At 40.3% G+C, this 19387-nt stretch overlaps 1 protein-coding gene across 1 annotated transcript; it reads left to right on the forward strand.

Moving 5' to 3' along the window:
* Positions 1 to 2565: 2565 nt before the first annotated feature.
* Positions 2566 to 18468, forward strand: KLHL31 (kelch like family member 31). Its single transcript, XM_036415032.2, has 3 exons — positions 2566 to 2723; positions 13102 to 14306; positions 16624 to 18468. The coding sequence occupies exons 2-3, from the start codon at positions 13135 to 13137 to the stop codon at positions 17354 to 17356; spliced, it is 1905 nt and encodes a 634-aa protein (XP_036270925.1). The 5' UTR covers positions 2566 to 2723; positions 13102 to 13134; the 3' UTR covers positions 17357 to 18468.
* Positions 18469 to 19387: the final 919 nt, after the last annotated feature.

Consider the following 19387-nt stretch of genomic DNA (forward strand, 5'->3'; position numbering starts at 1 on the left):
AGAGACCTGCCATGCCACAATTTCATCAATGTACCTCCTAGTGACCAGACGTTTGGTTGTTTCAGAGTTATGGTCACTGGCCTTTTATAATATACTGTAGATTTTCATAAAACTAAATTCTGCTAAGATTATACTCCCCAAATGCCACAACATTCTTTCTAATGTTGTGGGGAGAAATATGGCATTATTGCACACTTTTTAAAAACATAAACATTAATAAGTAGGCCCCATTGCTTTAAGGATAAAATCAAATTTCTAATACATTGCAGTTATCCAGACTCTTTACCCATGTTTCATGTCTCCAATATTTCCAGCATATCAACCATAGCAGTAATTGAATGCTTGCATGTGGTAGCTACTCTTTAAATGTGTTTTTGATTGAAATTTTTTTTTAGATTTTCCATTTTGCTTCCAATTGCGTTCATAACACTACCTCAAATAATATTCTATTAAAAGGAGTGTTGTTCCAGTAAAACTGAAAGTAATCATCTTGAACCATTGAAGGCAATAGTGTTGGTTCCAACACCTATTTCTTTGAAGGCCATTTTCATCATCATTCAGCATTATCATAAATACTGATACAAGGCTGATTTTTATCATAGTCAGAGTAGAGTTTAATGCTGTGGGCCTTTGTTGGAGTTGAAGAGGTGGAAACAAGAAGGATCCTTGGGAATCATTCTTTATTAGCTTGATATAAACCATAGAATTAAGTACTCCTGATTTACTTCTGATTCATTCTGAGTCAGAGATCTATGGGTGGAAGCAAAGAATGAAAAACACAACAAAAATAATTATCCCTACTAAAGAGCTGGCTGTAATTCAAACAGAATGGGTAACTAAGATGCTATCCAATGAGTTGAGAGGTATCAGAAGAACTGAAACCGAACACTTAAGAGTCTTAAGAGTTTTGGAAAATACTAGCGATGATCCAGTGCAAGGTCCCAGCCAGAGTGAGAGTCCCCTCTATATCACCCCAGTCCCATAGCTTCTTTTACTTCCATCCTTTTAATCATTGGAAACTGGCTTCTTTTCTTCATTAGAACCCAGTTGTCATCAGAGTTTTCTTTCCTTGTTTTTAAATCAGTTCCCCGGAATGTCTACCCATTGGGCCTAATTTCTGACACATTAAGCTACAAAAATTGTAAATGAATGTCCTTGCTGCACAACACCCCCTAAAACACTAGCACTCAGAAGTCTCATGTGTCCCAAGTCCTCTCTTAGTCCTACCTTTTTGCAGATGGACCCAATATGCACAGCTCTGAAGTCCTCTTCATTCCAGCACCTTCAGGGTGCAGAATAATTTCTCAGTGTGCCAAGGCATCAAGGCAATACTTAACATGAAGAAAAATCAGAACATTTATTTTTTTATGACTTTTATTAATTTTTAAAGATTTAAAATTTTATCTTTTAAAGGGAGAGGAGGAGAGAGAGGAACAGCCATGTGAGAAGGAAACATTGTCGCTGCCTCCTACACACCCCCTACCAGGGATGGAGCCTGCAACACAGGCATGTGCTGGTTTGTCAGCAGCTGATGGCGAATCAAACCAGCAACCCTTTGGTGCACAAAATGACACTCAACCAACTGAGCCTGGGCCTGAACATTTATTTTCCATGATCTCTTTTTTCTATTATTGCAGCCTAATACCAAGCTAACTTTTTTAGCATCCATTTCACACTCTTGGTGCCTATTAAAAGCTTATGGTCAATTATAATTCTCTGAATTTTCTTTTTCACTTGCAGTGTTGCCAAAGTAGATATTGTTTCCATCCTGCATGGGTACCAGAGTATGTGTTAATCCTAGACCTCCCTATGAATCACTGGATAATCAAGGACTGGTCGTGAACTTCACTCTATGAACTAGACATTGACTCTAATGATGCAAGTGCCATATATTAGGTACCATAGACAGCACCTGGTCCTCCCTAAACATGTGCTCTTCTTTTAAAGAGCAGTCCATTTATAAACTCAGTCTTTTCCAGGACCTGAGGTCACCAAGTGACTTACCTTTCTAGAAGCTAATTTTTATCCACAACCTTCCTTTCCTCTTATGAAGTACATTCACTCTAATCCAGCTCCCATCAATTAAATACACACCTGATTAATTTTCTTTCCTCACACCAAGATTGATTGCACTCTTTATTTTTTTAAAAACACACAAACAAACAAAAACAATACACAAAATCGATTCCCCCTCCGGCTGGTGTGACTTAATGGTTGATCATCAACCTATGAACCAGGAGGTAACAGTTTGATTTTGGTCAGAGCACACGCCCAGGTTTCCGGCTCTATCCCCAGTTGGGGAGGTGTGCAGGAGTCAGCGAATCAATAATTCTCTCTCATCATTGAGGTTTCTATTTCTCTCTTTTCCTCTCTGAAATCAATTAAAAAAACACACACACACCAAGGAAACAAAAAACTACTGGGCAGGTCAAGAAACCCAACTCCCCTCCTCCAACCAGAGCTCCGCCCTCTGCTCGGGTAGCCTGAAGTTGAAGGCCAAAGAGGGAGAGGAGGACTCACACTGCTGCTGGGGCGACAGTGCAGGCTCAGCTGCTTCAGCCAGTGGGACTGCAAAGGGTCACTCTAAAAATTGCTGCTGGGGCTTGTCAGGTGGCTGCTGGTGGCTCCCCTTCTTCCTTCTCTCCCCACAGATTGCTTCCCAAGGGGAGTCTGCTGCTGACACTTCATCATCACAAGTCGGGGACACCACTCAACACAGGAGGGTAAGGAGCTGGGGCCACACTCTCCAACGCTTGTCTTCCAGATTCTGGGGGTGTGTGGCTCTGTGGGTGGGAGAGGGTGGCGTGTCTGAGTGTTTGCAGAGCGATTTCACTGAAGGAGTCTGCAGCTGGGTCAGATTGCCCAGGTCCCTGATTTGAATTTGGGAACCAAAAGCCATTTTCTTGAAATCGAAGGAATGTGATACATTAGGCAAAGGTCAGACAGAGTCATAGAAATTCATGAGAGGATGCTTTAGAAGAGTAGCATTACTTGTAATTTTTAACAATCATTTTAAGTCTCCAAAGTCCGATGTGTGTTTTTCTTCCTCTGTTTTATAGAGAAAAAAAAAGATGGGGAAATTAAAAATTTTAGTATTGTTCACAGAGCTTAACATTTCTTCTCCATTTTATCAGGAATCAGGTACACATTTGGTACCCAATAATTTTAGGTAAAATTAATTCAATGTAATGAGATTGGTAGAAAAAAAAATGGAAACTTTTCAAATTCCCAGAAATATAACCTACTGACAAAATACAAACAAACAATAAAATGAACAAATTTGTAATTTAACTGTAAAATAAAGTTTGTGTTCTAAATGTGCACATATGGTTATACGGACATAGGTTTTAGATTAGAAATCATGTTGGAAACGAAACGGTAAAGTGGAATCCCCTCACCCCACCCCCCTCATGCTGGACTTAACTTAAAATGGCAAGCAGCAGGGCCTGAGCCCAGCGATTCTATTCCGGGAGTCGGTGCTGATGAGCCGGGACAGATGCAGCGCTTGGAATGTGGCGGGACCCGGAGCTGGGGCAGCTGATTCGCCTCGTTGGCAGGAAGACATTTTGGGATCCCAGCTCACTCTGGCATGGGAGTGACAGTGACACTTTAGCACACATGGCTTTTCAGCTTGCCCTGTATAGTCGCTCCCTGGTGGCAAGAGTGGAGGGTAGCAGGAGAAAGAATGTTCTTAAATATAAAGTGACAATTCTTTTCTATAATCAGACCTAGGAGCTTTTCATCTGAGATCCGTTTCAGGGCAGGAGGAACTTGGTTCAAGGGTGACACTTGCACATGGACTTGCCCACTTGGAGAAGAGGGTAGAATTGTGTTACCCATTCCACGGCAGCATCGTGGTTCTGGGTCTGTTTTGAGTTGTGGACCTTTTTGAGAACCTTGTGAAAGCTTTGGGCCCACGCTACAGAAAAATGCACATAAACACACATGCACAACCTGTTTTATAGTATTCCCGAAAATGTCATGGAATGCATGGACTCACCAACCCAGGTAAAGTTTGCTAGATAAACCACATGACACCAGGTACATTTGAATTTTAGATAAATCATAAACCAGTTGTTAGTATAAGTATGTCTCAAATATTGCATGGGATATACTTATACTAAAATGTGATTTGTGGTTTATTTGAAATTCAGCTTTAACTGGAAATCATGTATTTAGTTATGCTATTAGGGGTAGTGAAGATATGAAACTCATACAAAATACATAATTTCCAGTTAAATTTACATGATTTCCAGTTAAATCTGAATTTCAGATATACTACAAATCACATTTTAGTGTAAGTATGGCATGTGTCCTTGACCCAGACATCTATGTGTGGCTTCCAGGTGAAGAATCCTCTGTCTCGGTTGCATTATCCATTTGTGAGTCTATTCCTAGATTCTAGAAGCCATATGGGGGGAGAAGTCATACAGAGCCAGTGTTTATTCTTAACTCTGTAAAATTTTAGAACTGGAAGGCACCCATCTCCTCATTTGGCAGGTGGCTAACCTGAAATCCTAAAAGGTTGAGTGTTTTGCTGCAGGTCTATCGGCTGGTTAGAGCACAGTGAACACTAAGACCCAATTTTCATTTCTATAACAACCAAAGAGACATTAGTCTTAGAAACTATATTTCCAATCCTCCTTCCCACCCAACAATCTCCTCTCCCTAACCTTGAACACACACAGCAGACTAGGAAAGAGAAAGAGCTATTTTAGTAGAATTTGCAACTAAACCAAAACCAAAAATTTAGCACTGGCTTCTTGCATCGTGTATCAAGGATTGGAAAATAGAAGTTAACTTGATGTGTAGTCTGTATACTTTATCAGTAAAAATTAGGCACAGGCCTCTAGCTAAGTTGAACCATAAAAAATTGATACTATTTGTCTTTAAACAAAAATTCATAATAGTCAACACAATTTGTTGACTATTCTCTGGTCAACAAATTCATAAAACCTGTTTCTATTTTTGGCTTATTCACCTATTGGAGTTTCATATCTTTTTAAAATTATTATTAGTTTCAGAGAGGAAGGGAGAGGGAGAGAGAGATAGAAACATCAATAATTAAAGAGAATCATTGATTAGCTGCCTCCTGCATGCCCCCCACTGGGAATCGAGTCCAATACCTGGGCATGTGTCCTTGACCAGAATTAAATCCGGGATCCTTCAGTCCCCAAGCCAATGCTCTATCCACTGAGCCAAACCACCCAAGGCTGGAATTTCATATCTTCATTACCCCTAATAGCATAACTAAATCCACAGACTCTGCCTGAAAATAAATGTATCTTACATTTAAAAGGGCAATGCATTTATTTCAATGTTTGGGGCTATAAAGAACCAATTCATGTTCTCTATATTCAAATTTTGAATTTATAAACCTCAGTCCTACTTCACTCAGTCTCTATCTTCTCCTATTGGAAAGAGCTAACTTTTTAAACTGCTATAGATTTTAACCTGCCCTGGATTTAAAGGAGGCAATTTAAGGGGTCAGGGTTCAATCTGGGTTTGATTGTGACCTTGTGTGACCTTGAGTACATTTTTAAAACTCTCTCTGACCTTAATTTCTTCATCTGTAAATGAATTTAATATAACCTACATTTTAGAATTTTAGTGAGACTTAAATTCAAAAAAATAAAACAGGGTTCAGCACACAGTAAGCCCTCAATTAATAAATGCTAGCTATATAATTATTATTCTAGGTAGAAATGGGGGTAACAATTTTCATTTGATTCATCATATAGATTCATGCTTGGAAATTTATATTTAGGAATTATTTATTAACATACTTAAAACTGGAAAATACGAAAGATGATGAAAATTGTGATGGCTCACATAACGGCCCAGCTATTTATTAGGTGTTGGATATATGACATGGCCATCATAGAAATGACATAAGAGCCAAGATCTGCAGTGGGCAGAGGGAGAAGAGCATGGAATTGCATCTCTGTTACACTTCTGCCCAGTTTCTAATGGAGAAGACCCAAGACGCTGCTCTGGGTGATAGTGGGTGGAGCAGCAAGGGGAGGAGGCCGTGGTGTCCATGACCAGAGAAGGAGAATTCTCTGAGTGCCCTCCACAGAGTGAAGGGATAGCCTGGTAGCATGGGGAGCCTTCTACAGCCCTCTGCACCCTGTGGAAAGTCTCTTCTTTCACTCACAAAAGGGGAGGGACAGGAAGGGACTGGAAATGCCTCCAAATGGCTGCTTATCTCATTACACAACCTCAGCTGCTGTGGCCAGACCAATTCTTTGCACCATGGTAGGGGCCGTGTGAAAAGTGCAAACCACTAGTAGACCCGGGAGGGGTGGAAGGTGGAGAAAAGCTCTGTATTGATCTTCCTTTCTTTGACTCCAAAAGGCCATTTATTAGAGTCTGCTGTGTTGGGAAGGAGACTCAAATCCTTTGTGCTTTGGAGAAAACAGAAAACCAGTCTTGAAAGTCTCCCAGCCATGGGCAACTCCGCAAGGCTTTCCTCCTCACCATAGATCATAACCGCAGTCAAATCCATCCCTTGAGTATGGTAACCATGGTGATTGCCCTGGCTACCAAGCCTGTAGATTTCCCTGAGCAGATGGCTACAAAGCAGTCACTTGTTTAAAAAATTAAATAAATAAAAAACAACAATGATAATTAAAATGCCCTTCCAATTTCTAGTTAATATATAATTGAATCAGTAAGAATGAAATGCTTTCAGAATTTATTACTCAATGTCTAGGCTATGCTTTAGGTTATTTATGAATATATACATCATTTTTGTAACCTTTTTCTTGAAGCCACATTTTTACTATCATTACTATCATTGGTAATCACTAATAATATGACCCAGGGGTGCAGAGTGAACATTTGTAAAATTGTAGGAAAAACAGTGAGAGTTCCTGTACAAATCGCTTTTGACTACATGCTCACATATGACCTAGTGACTAACACTTTTTTTTGCAAATATTCAGGTATTTTTCTATTCAGCCTCTATTTGCCCATAATATCAGCCTCAAAGTCCAGCACCATCACCAAATGAGTAAATAAAGTTAATTAAATTGTTCCATTTTACTTTCACACATCTACTCCTAGGCTGTCTTTTCTTTCACAATTCCTTCCTTTTAAGCTTGCCATTGCTCTTCATTTAAATGTGATTGCGGAAAAATGCTGGTTGATCAAGTGAGTGTGTGTGTGTGTGTATTTGTGTGTTTATGTGTACCTAGTGTGACAACCTTGAGTCTGTACTCTCCAGAAAGGCCCCCCGTAGGAGGGGGCCTACAGAATTCTTGAGGGCTTCCCTGTCTACTAGTGAGAACAAAGCCTCTTGGGTTTTGATCCCCCATAATGAGGAAGGCAGTCTTTTCTGCTGTAGGGCCCGGAGCACATAGTGCAGCTGCCCTTACCATTCTTACTGGCTTGCAATCCTCCTTCAACTGAGAAAGCGGTGACTGGAGCTCCAAGAGGGAAAGGAAGAGCAGGGCCGGTGGAAAGGCATTTACCAAGCTATCGGAGCCAGTGTACATCTCTGCAGCCTGAAGGACATCAGAACTTTGTTCAGCTTCGAAGAAGTGGCCCTGATCCTCACACTCCTCTGAGGGGTCTGCAGGACCTTATTGGAGGGTCATGGCACAGACTGAGAACACCTGGGCAGGTGGATGACAGCTTCACCCTCAAGGTGCGAACCTAGGAACAGGATGTCATGGTAGCCTGTACGGCATGGGTCAGCGGTTGAGCATCGACCTATTAAGCATGAGGTCACGGTTCAATTCCCAGGCAGGGCACATGACCAGTTTGCAGACTCGATTCCCAGTGGGGGGCTTGCAGGAGACAGCCAATCAGGTCTCTCTCATCATTGATGCTTCTTTCTATCTCTCTCTCCCTCTCCCTGCCTCTCTGAAATTAATTTTTTTAAAAAATTTGTTTTTAAAAGAATGTTATGACAGCTCTAGTAAAGACAGGCAATTTATGAGCACATCTGGAAAAATATTTCCACCAGGATGTGATTTTATTTTTAAAAATATATATTTTATTGATTTTTTTACAGAGAGGAAGGGAGAGGGATAGAGAGCCAGAAACATCGAGGGGAGAGAAACATCGATCAGTTGCTTCCTGCACACCTCCCACCGGGGATGTGCCCGTAACCAAGGTACATGCCCTTGACCGGAATCGAACCCGGGACCCTTCAGTCCGCAGGCCGATGCTGTATCTACTGAGCCAAACCAGTTAGGGCAAGGCTGTGATTTTAATAGTCTCTTTTTTCATATTTACAAAAAAAAGTATTTTACTAAGTGTTTGAGATTATAGGTCACCTCTACTTATGGTGATTAATTAAAAATTCATCAGGAATCTGAAGATGGTTAGGTTAGAACCTCACATCCTACTCCTGTTTTATTTTTATGATGATAATGGTTTTTTTTTTTCATTGAATTTATTGGAGTTACATTAGTTGATAAAGTTATATAGGTTTCAAGTCCTATAACATATCATATTGTACTGTGTGTTCACCTTCCAAGGTCTAGTCTTACATCACTTTGTCTCCTTCCAGTTTCTCTCTCTACCTCCCCTAGAGAGAGCTAAAGAAGACAGTTATTTCTACAGAGTGATTTTGAGGACTCTAAAAGCCCTTTCTTATTTTAAACATAGATATTAAAAATACTATTCAAATATTAATTAATAATATTGTTAAAATTAAGTATTATTTAGAGCATAAAATATATATACAGTGGTAGGCTAAAGTAGGTTTACAATTGTGAGTATGCAAAATTATTATTCTTGTATTATTTATTAATTATTGTTGATTTTTTACTGTACAAAAAACTGTAAACCTACTTTTGCGTGCGTGTGTGTGTGTGTGTGTGTGTGTGTGTATTCCACAGTGGCAACTCTTGGAAATTTGTATGTGAGTCATAGAACACTGATAAAATATAAATTAATTTAAAATCCACCAAAAAGCATATATATCTGGGAGGAAGAGTATATGTGTTCATTAATTGATTGGCTTGAAACATTTGTCAGACTAATTAATGTATTACTAGGTAGGGCCCTAGAGAAATGAGACACAGGCAAGACCATTCAGATAGAGAGGGGCATGAGGGGTTCCATGTCAATGCCAAGGTCAACACGAAGGCCAGTCAATGAAGGGAAGAGAAGTGGCAACAGGAAATAAGAGAAGGAAGGCCATGGAAGGACTTTCACTGATTTCATCAGGTTGATCTCTTCCTTCATGGAGATTTCTGAATCCTTCTCCATTACATACTAACTTACTATGTTCCAGCCTTCCTGGCATACAAGAGCCTGTACGGCTTGGCCTAATATTATCTGCCCAACTGTCTCCCTCATGACTTCAGGCATCTTTGTCTGCACATCCTATGCTGAGTCATGACTTCCTGCTTCAGGTATCTCCTCCACTTCCAATGGCCTCTGCCTCCTGTACCCATTCCTCTTAAAAAACACTTTCGTACCAGGACTGGCAAGATTCTTATCTGCAAAATTAGCCATCCTAACACCACCCCATCAAAATAGTTCCTTTAATTTGAATCTTCAGTCTATTCCATGTAATCTGTTGTTTTGCTTATACAACCTATAACCAAATGTCACAGGTTTTCCAAACTTCCAGAATTATCCTTATCATTTATATAAAAATAAAAATAATCTATTCTTCAGCCTATCTAATTGCACACATTCCCTTTTCTCCTCTGGTATTTTCAAAAATCCCTTGGAAATATTTACATATTCCAGAAATTCCCCTGGTTGCCATTTGCCCGTTCTCAAGCTGGGTCACTCTGGATGCTTGTCCCATGTCATCTCCTGCTCCTCATGATTGCTTCTCCATGATGTGGCAGCTTTCTCTGATTCGCTTCACCCCAAAGCTTAAACTTGCTTCACTCCCAAAGTTGATGGTAATGAAAATGATTCAAATTTTTTTGAACACTCACTTGTTGCCAGATTCTCTTCCAAATGCTGTATGCATATTTCTTTCTTTCTTTCTTTTTTTAATATATATTTTATTGATTTTGTACAGAGAGGAATGGAGAGAGATAGAGAGTTAGAAACATCGATGAGAGAGAGTCATCGATCAGCTGCCTCTTGCACACCCCCTACTGGGGATATGCCCGCAACCAAGGTACATGCCCTTGACCGGAATCGAACCTGGGACCCTTCAGTCCCCAAGCCGACGCTCTATCCATTGAGCCAAACCAGTCTCGGCTGTATGCATATTTCTTCACCAAGTTTTCACTGACAACCCTATAGGCAGACACTATTATTATCTTCACTTTAAAAGATAGGTCAATGGAGACTCTTAGAGGTTAGATAATTTATCTATTGCAAGTCACACTTCAGGTAAGTAGTGGATATGGTATTTATATTATATTCTATTTTCATTTTTATTCACTTTGAAATATTATTTAATTTCCTTTGTGATTTCTTCTTTGATTCATGGATTAGTTAGAAGTATAATATATTATTTAATATCCAAATTGTGGTGGCTTTCCTAGATAGTTCATTGTTATTAATTTCTAATTTAATTACAATATGATCAGAGAACATACTGTGTATGACTTCAATGCTTTTAAATTTACTAAGACATGTTTTGAGATCCAACACAGAATCTGCCTTGGTGAATGTGCTATATACACTTGAGAAGAATTGTTAGGTATGATGTTCTAGAATCAATTAAATCTGGGTGATTATAATGTTCAGATAATCTATACCTTTACTGGTACATTGGTTGTGGGAATCGAACCCAGGACCCTTCAGTCCGCAGGCCGACGCTCTATCCACTGAGCCAAACCGGTTTCGGCTTATGCCTACTATTTCTGTGGTAAATCTTTTTCTAGCCATTTTTTCCCCCCATGTCTCTATGTTTATAGTAAATCTCTTATAGATAGCATGTATTTTTGGGTTTGCTTTTTCCTTTTAATTAAAATGCTTCATCCATTAACATTTAAAATAATTATTCATATAATTGGATTTAGGATTACATTAAATTATTTTTTGGTTTGTCCCCTCTAATTTTTATTCCTCTGTTACAACTTTCCTGCCCTCTTTTGAATTTCATCTAAATATATCTATTGGTTTTTCAGATATACTTTGCATTCTTAAGGAGGTTGTTGTAGGGCTCTGCTGTCCAATGCATGGTTGTCAGGGAGCAGGCCTAAACTAACAGGCAAACATGACTGTGAGAGGGTGAAGGTCAGGCTGAGGGGACCCCCACTGTCCCCCCCTGAACCCCCTCCCCACCTCCAGGGCATGAATCTCATGCACCAGGCCTTTAGTTTGTTTATAAGGGTAATATGCAAATCCATTCCGTTGTTCAGTTGATTTGCATATTACCCTTTTATTATATAGAATATAAGTGTGAATTTGAGAATTTGAGCTTAATGAGAACGATAAAAGCCCTTATATCTCTATAAGATGCATTCCTAGATTTAGAATTTTAGTGTCAAAGTATAAATATAGTTTTTATTTATAATAGGCTGCCAAATTATCATTCAAGACTGTATCAATTATATTCCTATTAACTGTATATAGAGAGCACCACATCAATATTTGATGTTATGAATATTTAAAATATTTTAACCATCAAACAAACGAATTTTGACCTCAAAAAATGAAAGTGTTTCAATTGACAGTTTCCTAATAATTATTAGTTTATTTTAAAAAAATATTTATTAACTATTTGTGTTTTATCTTCTTTAAATGTCCTAGTTACCTGATCATAGTTTTTGCCTGTTTTTTTAATTGATTTGTAGGAACTCTTTAAATATTGTATCAAATGGCCTTTTATCTGGCAGAAAGTTTTCATTGTTTTTCTATATTCAGATATTTCAGTCTTTTCTTTCATGGCTTCTGAATTTTGTGCTATACTTAATAGGGTCTTTCTCACTCTAAGATTAAGTGGGGAGGAAACTACTATGCCCTAGTTTATGTGTAAATTTTGTGTGTGAGAGAGAAAGAGATATAGATATTTAACTCATTTGGAAATTATCTCAGTGAATATGTAGAGTAAAAATCAACTGAACTAATGCTATAATTACAAGTCCTTCCCCATTGATTTTTTAAGTGCTACATTTATGTAGAATATATATATATATTTTATGTAGAATATATATATATATTTATGTAGAATATATATATATATATATATATATATATATATATATATATATTTTACATTTTATATGGATTCCTGAATTTTAGTATTTTATTGAGGAAAACTTCAGAATAGTTATAACTCACTTTTTCATGGGAGTAAACCAAGCCCTTCAAATGATGTTTAACTACTATTCCATAATTATTGTACAGCTATATCAGATAATATTTGTTTTTTTCTACTTGGCAATATGGCTATGGAATGGTCTTATTTAATAAGATAAAGATTGTCTTGATGCTGAAGTAAATTGTCAATAAAATATGCATCTAGTGTAATGTAAGTTCTTAAATCTATTTTTGAGGATTAAAAATATTTAATTAAAAAACACATGCTTCATAATGTAACAATTCAAAATTCATAGAACAATTAAAATAAAATAACAAAGTGGAGACAGATGCATGGATACAGAGAACAGAGAGACAACTGTCAGAGGGGAGAGGGTTGGGGGCTGAGTGAGAAGGGTGAAGATGTTAAGCAAAGGAAAAAAAAAAAGAAAGACTCATGGACACAATCACTGTATGGTGATTGTTAGAGGGAAGAAGCAAAAGTGGGTGTAAATAGTGATAGAGGGATACTTGATTGGGAGTGGTAAATACATAATAATACAATATACAGATGATGTAGTGTAGAATTGTATACCTGCAACCTGTGTAATTTTATTAACCAACTAGAGGCGCAATGCACAAAAATTTGTGTAAGAGTAGGTCTTCCTTCCTCCAGTGGCTGGCACTGGCTTCCCTCTGGCACCTGGGACCCAGGCTGCTTCCCTTCTCTGGCCATCCAAAGGCACCCAGGACCTGACTGGCTTCCCTCCACCCTGGCTTGGTCAGGAAGGATGTCTGGAATGACATCAGGAAGACATCCGCTCTAATTAGCATATTACCCTTTTATTATTATAGATGTCATCCCAATAAATTAAATAAAAAATAAATGAAATAAAAATAATACTATTCCTTTTTTTCTTTTTCTAGCAAGCTCTTAACTGTGATCGTGTGTTTGCCAACATGGCCCCCAAAAAGAAGACTGTCAGAAAGAACAAAGGAGAAATCAATGAGATGACCATAATTGTAGAAGACAGCCCCCTAAGCAAACTAAATGCTTTGAATGCGATCCTAGAGGGAGGCAATGGCCTTAGCTGCATTTCTTCTGAATTAACAGATGCTTCTTATGGCCCAAACCTCTTGGAAGGTTTAAGCAAAATGCGCCAAGAGAGCTTCCTTTGCGACTTAGTCATTGGCACCAAAACCAAATCCTTTGATGTTCACAAGTCAGTGATGGCTTCATGCAGTGAGTACTTTTACAACATCCTAAAAAAAGACCCATCTACTCAAAGGGTAGATCTCAACGATATCTCACCGCTGGGCCTGGCCACTGTCATTGCATATGCCTACACCGGAAAGCTGACTCTCTCTTTGTACACAATAGGAAGCATTATTTCTGCTGCTGTTTATCTTCAGATCCATACCCTTGTAAAGATGTGTAGTGATTTTCTGATACGAGAGATGAATGTTGAGAATTGTATGTATATTGCTAACATTGCTGAGACGTACTCTCTGAAAAATGCAAAAGCAGCAGCCCAAAAATTTATCCGGGATAACTTCCTTGAATTTGCAGAGTCAGATCAGTTTATGAAACTTACATTTGAGCAAATTAACGAACTCCTTATAGATGACGACTTACAGTTGCCTTCTGAAGTAGTAGCATTCCAGACTGCTATAAAGTGGTTAGAATTTGACCAAAAGAGAATGAAATATGCTGCAGACCTTTTGAGCAATATTCGCTTTGGTACCATCTCTGCACAAGACCTGGTCAATTATGTTCAGTCTGTACCAAGAATGATGCAAGATGCTGATTGTCACAAACTTCTTGTGGATGCTATGAATTACCACTTACTTCCGTATCATCAAAACACATTGCAGTCTAGGCGCACGAGGATCCGCGGGGGCTGCCGGGTCCTCATCACTGTTGGGGGACGCCCAGGCCTTACTGAGAAATCCCTTAGTAGAGACGTTTTGTACAGAGACCCTGAAAATGGATGGAGCAAGCTTACAGAGATGCCTGCCAAGAGTTTTAATCAGTGTGTGGCTGTGATGGATGGATTTCTCTATGTGGCTGGTGGTGAAGACCAGAATGATGCAAGAAATCAAGCCAAACATGCAGTCAGCAATTTCTGCAGGTACTTGATCCTTTACTAGTAATTGAAATGGTCCAATATTATGAGGAAATTGCCCTGACATAGAAGTAAATTAGTCAGGCCTATTAGCTTAATTCATTAGCTCAGTAAATTAATAATAATAATGGGACATCCTATCTAATAAAAGAGTAATATGCAGATTGACCATCACTCCAACACACAAGATCAAGATAGCTGCCTCTATGTGGTCAAAGATCCTGCCCCCATGTGGACACAAGATGGCCACCACAAGATGGCCAGCAGGGGAGGGCAGTTGGGAGGAACTAGGCCTGCAAGGGAGGACAGTTGAAGGGACCAGGCCTGCAAGGGAGGGCAGTTGGAGGCAATCAATCCTGCAGGGGAGGGCAGTTAGGGATGACCAGGCCAGCAAGGGAGGGCAGTTGGAGGCAATCAATCCTGCAGGAGAGGGCAGTTAGGGATGACCAGGCCAGCAAAGGAGGGAAGTTGGGGGCAAACAGGCTGTCAGGGGAGCAGTTAGACATCAATCAGGCTGGCATGGGAGTGGTTAGGGGGTGATCAGGCTGGCAGGCAGAAGAGGTTAGGAACAATCAGGAAGGCAGGCAGGTGAGCAGTTGGGAGCCAGCATTCCTGGATTGTGAGAGGGATGTCCGACTGCCCTCTTCCAGGCCTAAACAGACAGTCAGACATCCCCCAAGGGGTCCCAGATTGGAGAAGGTGCAGGCTGGGCACCTTCTATGCACGAATTTCGTGCACTGGGCCTCTAGTTTTATATATAACACTTCACATTATGTAAAATGGATTCAAGTACTGTAGATTTCTGAATAAGCCTGTGAAGTGAGCAGAGAAAGTAGGATTATTCTGATTTTCCATGTGAAAAATTTGATGCCCAGAAAGGTTACACCCCTAATAAATGGCAATTCACATTTTCTCATTTCTGGTCTGGTGCTCTTCACAATGTACTGCTTTTCTGAAAGACACTGTGTAAGAATTTAGTTTTTAATACTAATGTCGAAAGAAAGATTAAAATAATACATTTCTTTTAAGTGACTTATTGATGACTGTCAGATTTATAATTAGCAAATAGAATGAGCTCATTAAAAAAGTGGCAGCTAATTAATTTAAAATACATATTTGAAGACTAATCCCAGAGAAAATGTAAGTATTTCTTAAATATGAAGAGTAAAAAAACATAATAAATCCTTCAGAAAAGCCTTCAAATGCCATATTATTTTTGTATATTTATGATAAAAAATTAAACTTCCACATGTATGAAATGTTTAGGAAGTTATGCTTACAAAATCGAATATAACTAATGAGCAAGATCTGAAAATGTGTACAAGTATATGAAGAAGCAATTCTTCATTTTATTGTGTTACTTTAATGAATTCAAACAATTAATGGATTTTTAATTTTTAATTTACAACTTTAGTTAAGTTTCAATTTAGGGGTTAAAAGGGACAAAGATGGATGAACATCAAACTGATGGAGTGAATTCTGTGTTTATAATACTTCAGGAAAGCATAATTTACTATAACTACTGATTTTCCTCCACTGACAATTCAACTATTGGTACTCAAATCATTGTTTTTGCAATTTTGATTTTAATGCTTATGGTATACTTACTGTAACACTGAACCCTAAAAAAATATATCCCTCGACTAAAATAATATTACCTGCTAAAACGTGGTAGAAAATAGACAAGTATCAAAAGTTATGGCTTTGTTGATGCTTTTGAACATTGATCTCATTCTAAACAGACGATAGAAGACTTGGTTGAGTAACTCAGAGTACTGCTGCAATGGCCAGGACAGATGCATGAGGGGGGCTATGAGACAGGGAGAAATCCAATTAGTCAACTCCCATCTTAATTTAGCAGTGAGAATGAGCTAGGGATGTTGGTGTCTGAAGATCTGTGGAGTTGACTTTAATGTGGCCGTGTTCCCTTTTTCTGATTGCCACAAATACCCAGTTTCCCCCCTAACCCCACCCGTAGTAGACCCTACCTGATGAGGGATATGCGAATATGGAGGAAAGGGGACTGACAGACCTGTCTCTGTAGGGTCTTCTCCAAAGGGCCCAATAAAAGGAAGTAAATTTATTAACAGGAGGAGGAGGCTCACCAATGCCTTCCTTGTTTTCCCCAAGGGTCACACTTTTATACTGGCCTCTGGGCTAGGCGCTGCGCATAGTCAGAAGCCTCCTTGCGTGGGTGGTGTCACAATCCCCACTCCCTCCCCGGTGGTGGTTCGTGGAGTAACTGGGGTTCCCTGGCGGAGTAACTAACTGGGGTTCCCTGGCTGTCACTACAAGGCTGTCGCATTCCCTCTGCCCTTCCCAGATACGACCCCCGCTTCAACTCCTGGCTCCACCTGGCCAGCATGACCCAGAAGCGCACGCACTTCAGCCTGAGCGTGTTCAACGGGCTCCTCTACGCCGTGGGCGGCCGCAACATCGAGGGCAGCCTGGCCTCCACGGAGTGCTACGTGCCCTCCACCAACCAGTGGCAGCCCAAGGCGCCCCTGGAGGTGGCGCGCTGCTGCCACGCCAGCGCGGTCGCCGACGGCCGAGTGCTGGTGACGGGCGGCTACATCGGCAACGCGTACTCGCGCTCCGTGTGCGCCTACGACCCGGCCGGAGACTCGTGGCAGGAGCTGCCGAGCCTGAGCACGCCGCGCGGCTGGCACTGCGCCGTCGCGCTGGGCGACAGGGTGTATGTGATGGGGGGCAGCCAAGTGGATGCGCGCGGGGAGCGCGTGGACGTGCTGGCCGTGGAGTGCTACAGCCCCGCCGCCCGCCAGTGGAGCCACGCGGCGCCGCTGCCCGTGGGCGTGAGCACGGCGGGCGCCTCGGCGCTGCTCGGCCGCGCCTACCTGGTGGGCGGCTGGAACGAGGGCCAGAAGAAGTACAAGAAGTGCATCCAGTGCTTCCACCCCGAGCTCAACGAGTGGACGGAGGACGACGAGCTGCCCGAGGCCACCGTGGGCGTGTCCTGCTGCGCCCTGGCGATGCCCAACCACGTGGCCCGGGAGTCCCGCGCCAGCTCCGTGTCCTCCGTGCCAGTCAGTATCTGACGGCCAGGCAGAGGCGGAAGAACAACTGTTGATTCGTGGTGAACCTCTGAGCTAGCGCAAAGGAAAATATGTAACATTTACTGCAACGGTTGTAGTTTCAAATATATCGAGGCACGCGTCTTGATGGTTTTAATTCCTGGTATGGCATGATCTACCTCCTTTTTTTTTCTTCTTTTTTTCCTTTTTTTCTTTTTCTTTTTTTTTTAAGCAAAATTCAGGGCCTTTGCCAACAAAGAAAAGTAGAATTTACTCCAGCGGCCACTGGGTGGCAGGCAGAGTCGTTGTAGGCACTCTCCCACGTGGCATGTTTCCCAAACGTATAGCGGTTACACCCACATTTGAGAAGTTCCCTCTTTGCTTAAGTACTTACTACTTAGGACCCTTAGGTGAGTGATTGGTTTCATGTACATGGTTATTTCCCCCTCTCTTTTCTTTTAGGAAGCCGAAAATAGTCATTGATAGGTTTTATTGTAAAATGGAACTCCATAATGAGACTTAAGGTTTGATTCCCTATTTTAGTGAAGTTCCTTTTCCTGTCCATGACTGAGTGAAGGATCTTGAAACACATCCCATGACCACATCCTAAAGCTTATGGCAAATTCTGACTGGAAAGTAAGGGGATTCCACCCGGGGTTGTCAAGGTGACGCCTTAGGGTTATCCCTAAGCCATTTCTTCCCTATGCCTCAAGCCCTGGTGTATTCCACTATATGAGTCTGCTCTCAAAGTAGGAACTGATGCTAGTCATCTAGTTTCTGGTGTAAATTTGAGTCACTTGTCCTTTCGCCTAGAAGTATTTGCACTTTAAGCCATGCTCCCTATTAAAGGAATTGCAAGTACCTTGGGAGCCTTACTCTCACCCTAAAAACCCATGCCAAGATGACTAAAAGCAACCTTGACCCTAATGTACTAGGTATGCTCCAGGAAGAACACCAAATAAAACTATGTCCTTAAGGATCATTAGCTTCAAGCTTATATAGCCTGAAGGTTATATAAGCTAATAACAATAATTTGATTTCGCCCACACTTTTACATAGATGAAAATGGAAACATATGGAATTCTTGGATAACAGGACGAGTGGGTTGTACTGTTGGTAAATGCCATTGTTTCTCATATTATAGCAGTCCTGATTTTTAAAAATATATATTTTATTGATTTTTTTACAAAAAGGAAGGGAGAAGGATACAGAGGTAGAAATACTGATGAGAGAAACATCAACCAACTGCCTCCTGCACACTCCCTACTGGGGATGTGCCCGCAACCAATGTACATGCCCTTGACCGGAATCAAACCTGGGACCTTTCAGTCCGCAGATCAACACTCTCCACTGAGCAAAACCAGTTTCGGCAATCTTCCTGATTTTTTAATTAAAAACATAATACATCCATTTCACATGGAAGCATTAAAATAACATGTGAATATTCTTATATATATTATTATCCCCATCTGCTCCAAATTAGCTTTGCAAATTAATGTGTATCCTCTTGATATCATTTTTTTTTTTTTTTACATATTTGCCAAATTTTGGAGCCAGGGAACGAATGTAGTAAATTATACATATTTTCCTTTCTTATAATTTATCACTTTATTCTTTGATAGTTTATTTGTTTTGGAGAGGAAGCAGCCTTTCAATTATGGGCTCTATGCAATTGGTCTTTGAAAAAGAAAACACACTATTAAAATGTGAGCTGAACGGGAATGTAACTGGGTTTTCATTAATCCTCTCCCACCTTGTGTAGATAGGTTGTTGCTAGAGTTACAATATTTATATTTAAAATATTTTATTCGAACTGTGAAAATTGGTTCATATAGTACACTTTGTGGAACAATTTTATGTCATTGCCCCTTATGAAAAGTTCAGTCTCTGTGTATTTACTGGTAACACTCTGGTAAAGGCTAAAACACTAAGTTAAGTATAAGTTAAGTACAAGACATTATTCATAATTAAAAACCACAGGGCTGTTTCTTCACCCCACACAGAGCACGAGGCACTTCCCCAAGCACAGAGCAGGTCCCTTTCTTCTTATCCATC

The sequence above is a fragment of the Pipistrellus kuhlii genome, unplaced genomic scaffold (genome assembly GCF_014108245.1).
Source record: "Pipistrellus kuhlii isolate mPipKuh1 unplaced genomic scaffold, mPipKuh1.p scaffold_m20_p_5, whole genome shotgun sequence".
Lineage (NCBI taxonomy): Eukaryota > Metazoa > Chordata > Mammalia > Chiroptera > Vespertilionidae > Pipistrellus > Pipistrellus kuhlii.